We start from the raw sequence: 16,160 nt of genomic DNA, 5'->3' as shown, positions 1-16,160 counted from the left end.
TGCTCTCTGTACAAGGCGTGATGGTATCAAAACCCAAATAGAAATGGGACCCCTGCAGACCAAATATTGACTTAAAAAACCATAAATTAATGCTATCTGTGTTGCATTCTATTTTTATTTATTTTCTGAATGTTCTCTGCATTATATTTTAATCTTCCTCCTCCCAAAGTTTTGCTGATGAGTTTGGCATCTCTGTGCTAGATGCAAATAAAATCAATGAAAAAATCGCTGTCCTCAAGGAGTTTACATTCTAAGAGAGGATGCAAGAACATCTGTATTATGTATTTATAAGTAGAATTAAAATGAAGCCACTAACTCTCAATAAATATAAAGTAAAGTATAGTGTAGTTGGGGAGGGAGAACATTAGTGATTGGGAGGGCTGTTGGTCAGGAAAGACTTAATGTGGAAGGGAATCCTTGAACCACATCTTGATGTAAAAGAGATGTCCTCTGGGGAGTATGGGCAGAAGGGGGAAGACATTCGAGGCAATAACCAAAGCCAGCAGGATCAGGGCTATTTTCTATGACATAATCCTTCATTTGGCAGGCAAAATTGGTTTCCTGTCAGTCAGATGTGAGGTGGAGAATAAAAGATTCTCATAATGTATCTTTGGTGCTAAACTCTCGAATTAAAATAACAGCTGCTTGATAGGACGTTTTTCTTAAGTAACAATTTCTCAAGGAAGGAAAAGAGAAATGATTAAAGTGGGAAGGTTCCTTTAGGCAAACCAAATAACTGTCACTTTAGCAAGTTAACAGGATCAATTAGGGAGGTGAAAATGGGCATTATGCACTGTAAGAATGGAGCTTCTCAGATCCCCAGGAGCTCAGGCAACAGGATTTTGAGAGTTGGAATAAAACTGTGTTTAGCCTTGTAGCACGTTTGTCTAGGTCTATTTCCTGAGTGGGGAAAAAATGGTGTAGTAGAGATTCAATGCTGAATCGATGTCTCTTGCTAATTTGGTAGGTGATGATTGCTGAAGCCTTGGATATATCAAGAGAAACCTACTTGGCCATATTGATGGACAGATCCTGTAATGGTCCAGTACTTGTTGGTAGCCCCCAGGGAGGGGTTGACATTGAAGAGGTGGCGGCCACTACTCCGGAACTAATTTTTAAGGTATATTTATTTTAAAGAAAACTTCCTTTATTTGATTCTACTGGGGAAATTATTAGAAAAGCACAGATCTGCTTGTTATGTCACCTCACCTACTCAGACATCTTCAGTGGCTCCCTTCTTCCTTTATATGGAAATATACACTCAAACAGACATGACCCAAAAAAAGGACTTGTTTTTCTGACTCTTGCTTTTATATTTATTTTTTATATTTCTGTTTAACAACCTCCTCTTATTACATCATTCCTTGATTCCCTGCCCTTTTCTCTATTCAGAGACTTATTTGGATTGTATTCATGTATTTAATTAGCAGAAAAGCACTCTGGCTTAGTAGAAGGAGAGCTGGCCTGAAACCAGGAAGACCTGAGTTCAAGTTCTCCCTTTGCCCTATTCTGACTGTGTGACCCTGGGCATTCAATCAGCCTCTCAGTTCCCCATGCGTGTTATTTTGTAAGACTATTACTTTTGGGACAAGTACTGATTCACAATGACAGAGGAAGTTTCCTCGGTGGGTATTCCTCAGTAGGGAAATCGTGGGGTTTGTCTCTATCTCAATTAACAGAAAGTATTATGAAAACTTAAATTGATTATTTCTGTCTAGAATTCAAATGAGCTACTTGTTTCTTTTTCTGATTGCATTAGACTATCTTTCAGAGGCCTTGTACATGTTATCTCATGTGATTCTTCCCAAAATCAACTAAATGAGCAAAATGCAGGTGATATTCCACCTTGATCAGGGTATGCCATGGCAAATTAAGGAATTTTAGACCTTAAACCTTGGCATATATTTATAGCCACATATCTAGATAGAGAGATAGAGAGAGAGAAAGAAAGATAGATAGATAGATAGATAGATAGATAGATAGATAGATAGATAGACAGACTGATAGATAGAGATAGATAGATAGATAGATAGATAGATAGAGAGATAGAGAGATAAAGAGAGAGAGAGAGATAGATAGATAGATAGATAGATAGATAGATAGATAGATAGAGAGATAGAGAGATAAAGAGAGATAGATAGATAGATAGATAGATAGATAGATGGATAGATAGATAGATAGATAGATAGATAGATAGATAGATGGATAGATAGATAGATAGATAGATAGATAGATAGATAGATAGATAGATGGATAGATAGATAGATGGATAGATAGATAGATAGATAGAGAGATAGAGAGATAAAGAGAGAGAGAGATAGATAGATAGATAGATAGATAGATAGATAGATAGATAGATAGATAGATAGATATACACCCTCAGAATCAAGGCCCACATAAAATTTAAGCAGAAATATTTCAAATCATTCTTTTAAAAATATAGTAGTAATTGGACTTGCTATTTCCCAAGTAGAGGGATCTCTCCCAAGTGAGAAAGTTCTCCTCATCAATGGAGTTTGGGACCTTTTCTGAAGTTTGGAGCCTTGCAAATTTCCTAGAACAATGAGAGGTTAAATGACATAACCAGGTTCACAGAACTAAGATATGTCATAGGCAAAACTTGAACTCAAGTCTTCCGGGATATGAAGCTAGCTCTCTATGCAATTAGCCTTATTTCCTTTTTCAAAACATGTAACTGTATTTTAATAGAAAAATTCAAGAGTTTTATGGGAAAACATGTATTTTTCTTTTTCTTTTTTAAAAGATATTTTATTTTCCCAATTGCATGTAATAACAATTTTCCACATAACTTTTTCTGATGTTATAAGATCTGAATTGTTTTCCTCCTTCCGTTCCCATCCCCCTCCTCAAATGGTAAGCAATTCTATCTGAATTATACATGTATTATCATGGAAAACATATTTCCATATTGTTCATTGTTGTAAGAGAATACTCGTATAAAATCAAGACTCCCAAATAATTAAAAAATGAAAAATATTATGCATTGATCTGCATTCCAACTCCAATGGTTCTTTCTCTTTAGGTGGATAGCTTTCATTGTCATAAATCATTCAGACTTGTCAAGGATCATTGTATTCCTGCGAGTAGCTAAGATTTTACAATTGATCATATTAAATAAAATATTGATGTTACTGTGTATATATAATGTTTGCCTGGTTCTGCTTATTTCACTCTGCATCAGTTCATATAGTTCTTTCTGATATTATCCTAATCATAATTTTTTATTACACAATAGTGTTCCATCACCGACATATACCACAATTTGTTCAGCCATTTCCCAACTGATGTGCATCACTTCAATTTCCAATTTTTTGCCACAATAAAAAAAGCAGCTATAAATATTTTTGTACATGTTGATCCTTTCTGCCTTTTCCATATCTTTGGGATACAGAGCTTTACTCTGTTATCATTACTATGTTATCATAAGATCAAAAAATATGTACAATTTCATAGACAAATTGCCCTCTAGAATGGTTAGATCAATTTACAACTCCAACAAAAATGCCTCAATTTTGCTACATTCCCTCCAACATTGGTCACTTTTCTTTACTGTCACATTGGGCAATCTGATAGATCCGAGGTACCACCTCAGAGCTGTTTTAAATTTTCATTTCACTAACCAAGAGTGATTTAGAACAGTTTTTCATCTGGTTATCGATAAATATGATTTCTTCATCTGAAAAATATTGATGAAGAAAACTGCTTATTCATATCCTTTGACTATTTGTCAAGTGGGGAATGGCTTATTGTCTTATAAATTGGACTTGTTTCTCTATAGATCTGAGAAATGAGACCTGTATCAGAGAAAATTGTCATTAAAAAAAAATTTCCTGAGTTTATTTTCTTCTAATCTTGGTTACACAGGTTTTGTTTACATAAAACTTTTTTAATTTAATATAGTCAAAATTATTCATTTTATATCTTGTAATGTTCTCTGTCTCTTATTTCGCCATAAGTTCTTTCCTTTTCTAAAATCTGACATGGTCAATTATTCTATGTTCCCCCAATTTACTTATGGTATCACCCTTTATATCTAAAACCCATTTTGACCTTATCTTAGTTTGAGGGGGGTAAAGATACTGGGCTATACCTACTTTCTGATATAGTCTTTTCCAGTTTTCCCAACAGTTTTTGTCAAATAGTGAGTTTTATCCCCTAAACTGGAATATCTAGTTTTATCAAACACTAGGTTGCTAATGTCATTTACTCCTGTTTATTTTGCATCTATTCTATACCATTGATCTACTATTCTATTTCTTAACTAATTGCAAATGCTTTGATGATTACTGCTTTAGAGTATAGTTTGAGATCTGGTACTGCTAGGCCACCTTCCTTCACATTTTTTCCCATTAATTCACTTGACATTCTTGATATTTTGTTCTTCTTGATGAACTTTATTATTATTTTTTCTAGCTCTTTGATATAACCTTTTGATATTTTAATTAGTAAAGTGGGCATATCACTTTCTCCTTTTCTAGAATCCATACCTTTAAAAAAAGAAATAAAATAATAATTTTATAATATCACACATCAAATGAGTCAAATTAGATTAGATTTAAAATTACATTTAAATGAATAAATTTCAATATTTAATTATCAGAATATTTTATTTCCTTTGAGATTTCTAACACAATCCATTTCTATTCCATTTTACTCCTATAAGTTCACATTGTAGCCTCTACTATTTTGCTTCTGCCTTTTTTCTTTTATATCAAGGTTTTTCAAAGATTTTTTATGTTCATCATCACTGTCAATCTTAATTATAATATAATATTAAAGCACTGTGATGTATTTAACCATTTTTCTCATGTTACCTTGCTTTCAGATCAGTTTTTTAAATTATAATTAATACTGCTATAAAAAGCCTTTGACAGATACCTCCCTCCCTCTCTTTCCCTACTTCTTCTCCTCCTCTTTTCCTCTCCCTTTCTTTCTTTCTCTTTCATTCTTTCTTTCATTCTTCTTTGTTTCTCTGTCTCTGTCTCTCTCTGTCTCTCTGTCTCTCTCTCTCTCTCTCTCTCTCTCTCTCTCTCTCTCTCTCTCTCTCTCTCTGTATATTCTGATTCTTCTTCCCTTCATACAGCCAAGATTTCATTTGCTTTTCTGGTTGTCATTTTCCTCTGTTGACTTAAGTTTTCAGTCTACCAAAAATCTCTTCATCCTTTGTCTGTGAGCAAATAGGATATCAATGTAATTTCCTTATCTTGTACATGCAAATTCGTTTTTTTATCCTAATGTAGGACTTTATTTTTTATCTCCATTAAATTTTATCTTCATTTAATTTTTAAATTGCTCTTCAACATGCTATTCTAAATTATTTCAATCTTTTTAATCTTGAGTCTGTAATCCGACATGTCCATCTCGATTTTGTTCTGTTTACAGATTTGGTTTTAAGCAGCTTTGCCTTAGTCATAATTAGAAATATTGATGTCCAAGGTTTTTTTTTTTCCTTGATCATGGCTTTCAGGTAGTCCAATTATTCTCAAATTGTCTCTCTTAGATCTAGGTTGATGTTTTATCAATAACATATTTCATGTTTTCCTCTGGTTTTTTCACTCCTTTGATTCTGCTTTGTTGTTTCTAGATTCTCATGAAATCATTAGTTTATAGATGGCCAATTCTGATTTTTAAGAACTTATTTTCCTTTGTTAGATTTTGGTTCTCCTTTTTTTTTGATTGGCCCATTTCTTCTTGTATCACTTTCATTTCTCGTTGCCACTTTTCCTCTACCTCTCTTAATTGGTTTTTGAAGCCTTTTCTGAAATCTTCCAGAATCTGTCTAATACACATCTTTCTTTTGGACTTTGCATGTGTTTTCTTTGCTTTCACTGTCCCCTTCTTTGTCTATACCTTGCTCTTTGTCTTTATAAAAATTCTTTATGGTTAGTTACTTTTTTGTTGTTTGCTCATTTTTCCTATCAAATTATAGGTAGGCTTGGGGGGATGATGTGATTGTCTGTGGTCTGAGAGCTCTGAGAGCCCCTCCCCCTGATGATTCAATACACCCTGTGATGATGATAGCTTAAAGACTTGCCTCAAGCTTAGGTTTAAGCTTTTGATCTCATTCTAATCTTGATCAGGTTAGGGGCTATGTGCTTGATCCAGTCAGGCATATCCTTGATTGTCCTGTCTTGGAGCTCTGTCCTGAACTTTAGGCAAAAAGATCAGTACTAAGTATTTAGTACTATCAATCACTCCAAAGTATAAATCATTTCTTATCTCAAGCCCAGACTTGTATTCCCTGGCCTGGGGATCCAGACTTCTCCACAGTTTTGAAATTTCAAGGGCTATATGTTGATTTGTACCACTATTTGCCCAGGCAGGATCTTAGGGTTGGGATGTTGGCTTGGACATAGGTTTGAGTTCCTTGGTCAGCAGATGTGGGGTGAGGGTGTGTGGCTTGCTCTTGGCTTGCTCTTCCCTCCTTGCCACAGTTTCCTGCTGGCTCTGTTCTCCTCTCACCCCCATGCCCAAAATGTACTTTGCCTACCTCCTGGGTTTTTCTTTTCTTGAAATTTGTTTCACTCTGTATGTTTGTTGCTTCTTCCACTCCTGTATTCATTTTGTGGTGATATTTTATCTTCGTCTTGGTCAGAGAGGATTCTCATGTGGCAGGAGCTACTCTGGATTATTCCATCATCTTGGCTCCACCTGTGGAATTCTGTTTATAGAAATATTGAACAAAACAAGGCCAAAGACAGAACCTTGCATCTTAACAACACTAGAGAGCTTCCAGTGGAAGAATTCTTCCAGTAAAACATTTCAGTTCTCAAGTTGTCTGTCTTGTCATCTAACCTATGTTGCTTGTTCTTTTCCCAAACTGAGCACAAAGAACCTTGGTACTTTTGCTGAACTCTGCCCCCTGTGTCTGCCAAAAATGTAGAAATTTTTTATTCATCTTCATTATTTTCCATATTTCTCTATTCAAGACATCCTTTGAAACTACTGGGATCTTTTTAAAAATATCCTTACTATTATTATTCCTCCTTTTTAAATTTTATCTCCAAATTTGACAGGTATCTTTCCCCATCTAACAACTATGTCATAAAAAATAAGAAAATTAAGTCAGATATCTTAAAGATAATACTCTGGCCTTTCTAAATATTTTACTTATTTCTAGCTATTCAACAACTATTCCTTTATTAATCCATTATAAGATTTTGCCAGAAATAATATGAAGTACATTAACTATAGCTTTCAGGGTTCCATTGCAGTAATAAAAGGTATACTATCTACCTTTTTCATTCTCATGCCACCTCTTGCATTCTCTACCTCCTTCAAAAACAAATGACTATACATCAGCAATGCCAGTTCTTTTACTATCCTCAGTTAGGGTTCATCTGGAATAGGTAACTTGAACTCAACTAGGTCAGATAGGTGTTCTTTCCTTAGCTCATTACTTATCTTGGGTTTCAGTTCTCTGTTGGCCATTGTTATTCCATTCTTTTCAGTCCAGAGTTCATTCTCTTCCAGAGAAAACAAGCCAAATTAGAATTGTATTATTGCCCTGCTTTCTCATCATTGTCCATTAAGATTGTCTCATCTTCCTGGGGTAACATTCCTATCCCTTCTTTTTATCCTCCAACTTTTTTCCTGCCCTTTCTGTCTTCTTCATAATTATTTCCTCCTACCTTCAGGATTTAATTCTTGAGAACTTCTTCTGGGGATGACTTCCCCATATGGAGTTTCAGGTTATGTCATTCTTTATATTTTCTAAAACTTTTGTAATATACCCACCCAAAATCAAAGGGTGACCCATCAGACTATCTGTGGTCCTTATTTCTTCTGTATCATGGTTTCTCAGATTGAATGATTACTTTGATTAGCCTCAAAGACTAGCAAAAATATCAACTTAAGCAGGTAAATCCTCCTTGTTGACAAGTTTGAATCTTTGAATACTGAATTAACACAAAGACAAGTGAAGAATGTTTTAGCTCTTCTGTTTTGTTTGAAAAAATATTTCATCAGTAGATGTCTGGATAATTGACATCCCCCATCATTATTTTATCGTAAATCTCTACCTAGCTTATGATTTCATTCACTAACTCTTCATATATTCATTTCACTTTTTCATTTCAGTTTCCTCTTTCAGTGGTATTGCTCTTGCTTTTCCCTGCCTTATTCTTCAGGCCCACTTTCTCCATCATACTCTTCTTTTTTCTAGCTGTCCTCATAAAATTAACTTTTTATCATATGCAATATCGTTGTACTCTGTAACAACCCCCTATGTGCATGCACACACACATATACGCACTTACATATGTATGCACATACACACATCTTTTCCTCTTTGTATTTCTTGCATCTTTTCAATAAAAGATTTTCATTTACATAAAAGCTTTTCATCTTGGAAAATTAGTCCATTTCTTAAGCCAATATCCCATTATGGACTTCATTGAACAGTTTCATAGTAAAGTAGTAAATTTGCCTGTGTCCAATAGCATGTCAGGTTCATCTTCTTTGGTAGCTACAACTTGTGCCTTGTGTATGTGCATATAGAAACAAGACCATGGATTTTATTGCTGGATTTTTCTTGAATGCTTTCTCTTCTTCCTCCTTTTTCTTCCTCATGTTTATTTAGTATTTATAAGTTTGCAAAATGCTTTATGTAGATTAACTAATATCATCCTCACAAAAATCTGGTGAGGTAGATGCTATAATTTGCCCATTTTATAAATGGGAAAAACTGGGTCTGAGATAGATTAAGTGACTTACTTGCCATATTATGTTTAGTACTTGAGGCAAGATTTGAACTCACATCTCCAAACTCCAGGTGCAACATATTAGCTCCTATGCCATCTTGCTACCTATCTTTCTTGCATTTTAACTCCTATGTATGTCTAAGCATTTCTTTTGATTTATTTCTTCTTATGTTGTAGCTGACATTCATTACAGTGGTTTGATTGCTAAAATAAATGGAGGCAGTTTTCCCCATTGCCCCTCACTTTTAAATGTATGCCCCTCCTGATCAGATTTGTAAGACTTTGGGCAAAAAAAAAAGTTTCTTGAATTTCCCATTGAGCCTAACAATCTCAGAAAATAAGATAAAGATTTCATAAGCTAACTTATCCATAATACCTTTGCAGTTAATCAGGGAGTACAATTTAAGCTGCTCATTTACTATAGAAATGAGTGGAATAATGGATGAGAAAGGAGGCTTAGGTTCTTTAGAAGAATGGCACCATATAAATCTAAGATCATATTAACAGTCCATGATGATGATAATTATTATGTTTAAATATTAAAGTAATGTTTAACCTATGTAGGAAAAGTGCTAAACTTAGCAGCAACATTGGGCAGGAGAACTATGCTTTGGAAGCTTTCCAAGAAATGTCATAAAAATTAACTGACTAAATATTCGTCAATGCCATCTGTATGGTAATTAAAAGTGAAAACGGGTGTCACAGTGTCTTGTCAGCATGCCACCCTGAAGAATTATATAGTTTTTGGAATGACTATTTCATAGATGGTATGGTAATTAAAACATACCCTATAGGCAACTCCAGTAGCACCACTCAGAGAATTCTGGCAAATGGCCAGGCTTTAATTACTAATTTGCAAATATATACTGAGTGCTTTTCTTCTGAAGTTGTAAATCTTTCCAACTGAATGACTTAATTCTGTTTATTCATTTCATTCTAATAGGAGGAAATTGATATATTTGAAGGAATAAAGGATAGCCAGGCAGAGCGGATGGCAGAAAATTTAGGCTTTCGTGGTGCCCTGAAAACGCAGGTATGGTAAAGCAATATGGTCACAATGTGTATGATTTATTTCTCAAAGCATTGATAACTACTTATTCAATTTCTCTTAATTAATTCACTTGATCTGGAAATGTCCAACACAACCAGACCTAGAGGATGCGTAATATTGTAGAACGGTGATGACAAATCTTTTAGAGACGAAGTGCCCAAATTGCACCCCTCACACTGCATGTGAGCCCCCTGCCTTACCCCAAACAGGAGAGGGAGGAAGAACTCCCATTGGACTGCTGGGCAGTGGAGCAAGTGATGAGAGAAATGTGCTCAGGTGTGTGGAGAGGGGGAGGGGAGCAGCCGCCTTCAACATGCATGTCATAGGTTCACCAATACAGTTTAAGAATCATTTGAATTGGATATAAAAAAGACAAAGGTTTCTTTTCTTCTCATTTTGATGATATGAAGTAATTTTAGTTGTGTACAATTCTTAAGGACTCCACTGAGGATTTCCTTGGCAAAGCTACTGGAGTGGTTTGCTATTTCTTTCTTCAGCTCATTTTACAGATCAGAAAACTGAGGCAAATAGGATGAAGTAGAGTGCTCAGGGTCACATAGCTTATAGGTGTCTGAAGCTAGATTTAAACTCACAAAGATGAATCTCCTTAACTCTAGGCCTCCACTCTGTCCATTGTGCCATTGTGTCCATATAGAAGGCACTTAATAAATACTGATTGATTTGAACAGATGTAACAGATCTATAGTATCTACAAAGATTTTTGAAAATGGCACCATTAAGCACTTTCTGCTCCACTTCATTTAGTTTTGTTATTAGGAAATAGGAAGAAGATTGCTATTTCTAATACTGAAGTTAATATGGACCACAGGATATTGACAGTTTAAATTATATGACTAATGGATATTTAAATGAACACTGATATACGAGTTATATTTCTTTTGAAAATTCTTGCAATCTGTTAATTTAGTTTTAAATATAGTTAATTTCAGTTATGCCTTTAACAGTCAATACATACATGATGTCCAGCATTGTGCTAGGTGCTGTGTGGGTGTTACAGTAGAAACAAAAAAGTATCTGTCCCTGAATTCCAAAATTACAACCCTTACCACTCTTCTTCCTTGGAACCAATACACAGTATTGGTTCTAAGAAGGAAAGTAAGAGTTTTAAAAAATAATAAAAATAACCCGCCTCTAAATATCACTTTATAAGCATTTTTCCTCACAACTCTTTGAGGTAGATAGTACAGAATCATTTTCATTTTCTAGATGAAGAAACTGAGGTTCAATGATGGTAGATGAATGATCCAGGATCAGAAAGCTAATATGAGACTGAAGTCTCTTGGTTTCACATTACATTCATTTCCCAGCATACATAGCATCCCTTAATCCCCCTTCCCAGATCTCTTGTTACAATAGATAAAATTTTAAAGAACAGATGGAAACAGAAATTTAATTGAACAAAATTAACCAAAGCCTCAACAAATATAAGAGGAAATATAGTTAGAGTGCCAACCAACTTTTCCAAGAAGGGATGGAAGCATATTCTCTTTATTTCTAAAAAATTGTTATAACTTTAAGATTTATAAAGCATTTTACAAATATTATCACATTTTACCCTCATAACAACCTTGAAAGAAAAATGTTATTATCTTCCTTTTACACTTGAGGAAACTGATGCAGAGGTTAAGTGATCTACTCAAGATCATGAAGCTAGAAAAATATATCTGAGGCTGGATTTGAACTTGTAGTCCTGACTGTGCCACCTAGCTGCTCCACTTCCAAACTCCCTTCACATATACATACATAGACATTTGTATACATAAAATTTATTTATATATTAACTTAGGATAATGCTGGGCTAGAGTATGTATAATCACTTTTAAAATTGTTCTAATGACTATGATTTTATTCTTATCATTCCCAATTAAACAAAATAGTATGCCATTACTCAATAGTCTTCCAAGATTAGGATGCAATGCCATAAATATTTATTGAGGAAAAAAAAGACAAATTTAAGAAAGGCTCTGATAGAACTCACATTTTGGCCTTCTGCACTGACTTCTTCATTATCAACTGCATTATTAATTTCTGAAAGCATATGCTCTGGTAATTGATCAACATTAGCCTGCAGAATTTAGTCCAATGAAGAATCTGAGAGGTCAAGGCTATTCAAGACCACCCAACTCTCCTGAGGGATGATCACAAATATGGTTATTTTTGAAAGAGCCTCTCATTCACTGGGATACAAACATTCTATATTGGAGCATTTATACTTTTTTACAGAGCATTTTAAAAATTTCTCTACTCAGAAGCAGAGTTTGTACACTTCAAGAGAGCATTGCTTCTATGTTTAGTACTGAAGATATTGTGAAATTACTATCATCTTATCCGTCTCTCTCTCTCTCTTTCTCTCTCTCTCTCTCACTCTGTCTCTGCCTCTAAACTATCTCTTATCTACCTATCCATCCATCCCTTTCTCTCTCTCTCTTCCTTCCTTTCTTCCTCCTTTCTTTTTTTCCTTCTTTTCTGCTTGTTTGCTTCCTTCCTCTCTACTTTAACTCCATATCTATGTATATATGTATGTATCTTTGTATCTCTCTCTCTCTCTCTCTCTCTCTCTCTCTCTCTCTCTCTCTCTCTCTCTCTCTCTCTCTCTCTCTCTCTCTCTCTCTCTCTCTCTCTCCCTTTCTCTCTCTCACTCTGTCTCTCTCTCTATCTGTTATTTGTCTTTCTATAAAGTATGGTGATATTCACACTTCCCACCCCTTTGCTTTTATTTGATGAATTTCACTAAATCACAAAATGCCTTACTCTACTGATGTGTGTATACCATTCAATTCAGCTAGCAGTCTAATATTACATTTGTGGAGCAAAAATGATGTACAAAGACCAAGAGTCTCAGCCCCTTTTCTCATGAAGCTTATAATCCAGTAACACAATAAATGAATTTAACATTTCAAAACTATTACACCAAAGAAAGTTCCCTCCCCAAAGTCAGAGTTCAGATCCCACTTCTCATGGTTATTATGTGAACTTGTTTGAGTTGTTCTCCTCTGTGCCTCAGTTTCCTCAACGAAATAAATGAATTGAAAGAGATGGCATATATAATGTCCCTTCCCACTCTAGAACTATGATCTTATGTTCTGAAAATGAGTGATTTGGGCTAAATGACCTCTCAGGCTCCTCTTACTTCAGCTCCATCATCCACTGATGTGCAGCAAATAGATTCAGGCTTGAAATTTTAAACTAATAAGCCCCTTTGATGATAAGATACCAACTTAAACAAAATATATGGTCCTCTTGGTGAAAGAGGTAAAAATAAAGGCTCAATCATATTAAAGTTATAATTTGTGAGTATTTTACTATTTCTGAGCCTTTACAGTTACATGTCATAAAGGCCATCTCTAGCAGCCCCTTAATCAGAAATGTTCAGAGTTGGAGTGGACCTCGTTTGCCAACCCATGCTATTCCAAGAATCCACTGTATATAACATGGTCAATGTGTGACCATCCGAATTTTGCTTGATGACTTCTAAGGAAAGGGAAGCCACTACCTCTTCAGGCAGCCGATTTCCCTTTTGGATAGCTCTAATTGTTGAATCTAAATTTGCCTGCTTCTGAAACTTTCATTGACTATTTCTATTACCCTCTTGGGTCAAGCAGAACTAATTAGAATCCTCCACTATGAGTTCTTCAAGTATTTGAAGACAGTTTTGCCCCATAACATGCCCTAAGTCTTCTCTTTTCTAAGATGAAAATTCCTTCCTTTAACAACAGAATGAGATTTTACAGAATGAATGACTTGGTCCTTCAACTAGCTGGTCCTTTACCTTTCAGCAAAGGAAGGTTTGCCTAGGGCGAACGATCTAGCTGGCACAAACTCCCTTTGACTTCCATAACTTCCTGCTTTTAAGTTAAAGCTGCCATTTGGGATGCTCAGTCCTGACAACTAGTTGTTATCTCTAAAAACCAAGAAAAAACTACAAGGGAAGAAGGAGGCAAAGCAGGAACTCAGATAGTCAGTAAACATGAAAAGATGTCACAAATGAAATTATGCATGCTATATATCTCATTCTATTTCATCATAAGCTTTGAACACATTAGCGTAGTTGGGGTAGGAGTGTTTGGGGGAGCTCACAGTAGCCTTTTAGATAGACTTGTTCTGTGTAGCTGTCACCAATGAGCTGCTTTTTATATATTTTTATTTGGAGAAAACAGGAAAATCCCCAAGGTTCTTATTTTCCTCTCTGGTAACAGCTTCTAATAAACATTAAATAATTGATTTTTTTTGTCTTTACAGATTATGGGCTTGGACTGAGGAGCTTAATCATTGTGGCTTTTTATATAAAAATTATTCTGATTCCAGTATACTAGAGAAAACACAGTCATTGTAAACTCTGAAAATCACATTTACCTTTTCTTGAATTGAGCTTGTTTACATTAGTGATTATAGCTCATACTGTGGCATAATCCAGTTAATAGGACATGATAATTTACAAAAAGCTTAATAGCACTCTCAGACTATTGTGAAAATATTGTATTTTTTAATGGTATAGTCTTGTGTCTAGAGGAAGTTTTGATAATTCCTCTTAATGAATAGCAATTGATAGTCCAATTGTTATTCTGGTTTGTTTCCCTTTAGATAACCTTATGTAGAACAGAGATGTAGCTTTCTATTTTTAATGTTTCATTACCATAGCAAAATGCATTTCCTTTCACTTTTTTGGGGCTAATTCCATCTCACTTGATCACATTTAGGCTGCAGATCAAATTAAGAAGCTGTATAATCTCTTCCTGAAAATTGATGCTACTCAGGTTGAAGTGAATCCCTTTGGTGAAACTCCAGAAGGACAAGGTAAAAAAATTAGACAAAACAAATGAATGCATTCCAATTCTTTATTTATGCAAACTATAAATTAAATCGCATGGAAGACTGTAGCAACAGCTTTGCATTAATTTAATTTTGTAATTTAATTTCTGCCATAGTCACAAATACTCCCATGATGGAGTTTAACATTTCAATACTTTTGGTTTGTTAGCATCCAAATACTAAGCATTGGAACAATTCCTTGAATTACTTAGAAACATCATCCTTTTTCTCTTCCTCTAGACATTTGTTTATGACACAAAAGCAGCTGAGAACTGGTTAGCACTATTGTTCTTGCCTATCAAACTCACATATAAGTGTAACACACATATCTAGTAGTGGTATCGGACCCATAGCTGACCATTGCATTTCTAGCCTGCATAAGATTAGAGAAACTTAATTTCAAATTCTCTCTCTCTGTCTCTCTCTCTGTCTCTCTCTCTCTCTCTCTCTCTCACTCTCATATACACACACACACACACAGACCAGTGAGGCTAAGAACCAGCCAGCTGTCTTCTTTATTAGATATATCTACAAGGAGAGGTTGAGGCTATCATTGAAGGTTAGTTTTAGTTACTAGTCCCATATAGACACAGCCACCAAGAACAACTCTTTTATCAAGAATAAATTTATGGTATTCCTTTTCCTCGGGGCTATAGTAGTGCTCTGCCCCTATCTCCAACCTTCACTCCAAAGTATGATAAATTTAATAATTTTAGAGTAAGTCTCTCTTATCTGACCTCTTGTCTCTCTAATCTTATCTAGGCTGTAAATGCGGTGATCTCACTACTGTAGCATGGAAGCTTTGCCCTTCTGAGATTCTAACCTAGGACATTTTCCTCCTTCTCAGGCATCCTGATGGCCCTCAGTGCCCAATGGCTCACTCTATTGGTTCTGGACTTCCTACAGATCTCTGATTGGCTTTGACAACTTCATTTCAGAACTCCCTTTCTTCTACTGATTTTGTTATTAGCATCCACTTCCTTGGTAGGAAGGATTATACAAATGGGCTGTGAAGCCTAGCCTATCTAAACATTCTTAATTGCCCTCAAGCAAGATTTTATGTTTAACCTTCTGGGGCACCAAGGGTGACACTTTAGGAACCAAAAATTTAGTCAGAACATCTTCATATAATGATAGATTCTGACTTTGAAAGATACTTTTAAAGCTACAGAGTCTAACGTTGCACAGATAAATAAGTCAAGGCCAGAGAGGTTAAATGACTTGCTAAAAATCATTTAAGTTTTAAATATAAGCACTTGGATTCAAATTCATATCTTGTGATTCCAAGTTCATTTTTTATGATGTACTCTACCTCCTCCTAATCAGTCAATTAGCACTCATTAAGCCTCTAATATGTTCCAGAAATTATTCCAAGGTTACCATGACTTAGACATCAACTTGAGTATAAATGTTTTTTTTCCACATTTTTGACATCTTCCTCTCTTTTCTTCTTTCTTTTATGTCTGTGTTGTATATTTCTTCGTATATGTGCATGCTCTTTTCTCTGTTAGAATGAAATCTTTCTTTAGAACTTAGTGTTTCACATTTGTTTTTGT

At 35.0% G+C, this 16,160-nt stretch overlaps 1 protein-coding gene across 1 annotated transcript in view; it reads left to right on the top strand.

The window, feature by feature from the left end:
* The window catches only part of SUCLG2 (succinate-CoA ligase GDP-forming subunit beta), a 350,518-nt gene that overhangs the window by 152,564 nt on the left and 181,794 nt on the right, over nt 1-16,160 (top strand). Inside the window, exons 5-7 of the mRNA XM_007500056.3 lie at nt 968-1,120; nt 9,667-9,756; nt 14,493-14,589. Of these exons, the coding sequence (XP_007500118.1) occupies nt 968-1,120; nt 9,667-9,756; nt 14,493-14,589 (340 nt within the window). The remainder of the gene's footprint in view (nt 1-967; nt 1,121-9,666; nt 9,757-14,492; nt 14,590-16,160) is intronic.

Source organism: Monodelphis domestica, chromosome 7 (genome assembly GCF_027887165.1).
Source record: "Monodelphis domestica isolate mMonDom1 chromosome 7, mMonDom1.pri, whole genome shotgun sequence".
NCBI lineage: Eukaryota > Metazoa > Chordata > Mammalia > Didelphimorphia > Didelphidae > Monodelphis > Monodelphis domestica.
The sequence above is the reverse complement of the archived record's forward strand: the minus strand, read 5'-3'. Positions and strand labels throughout refer to the sequence as shown.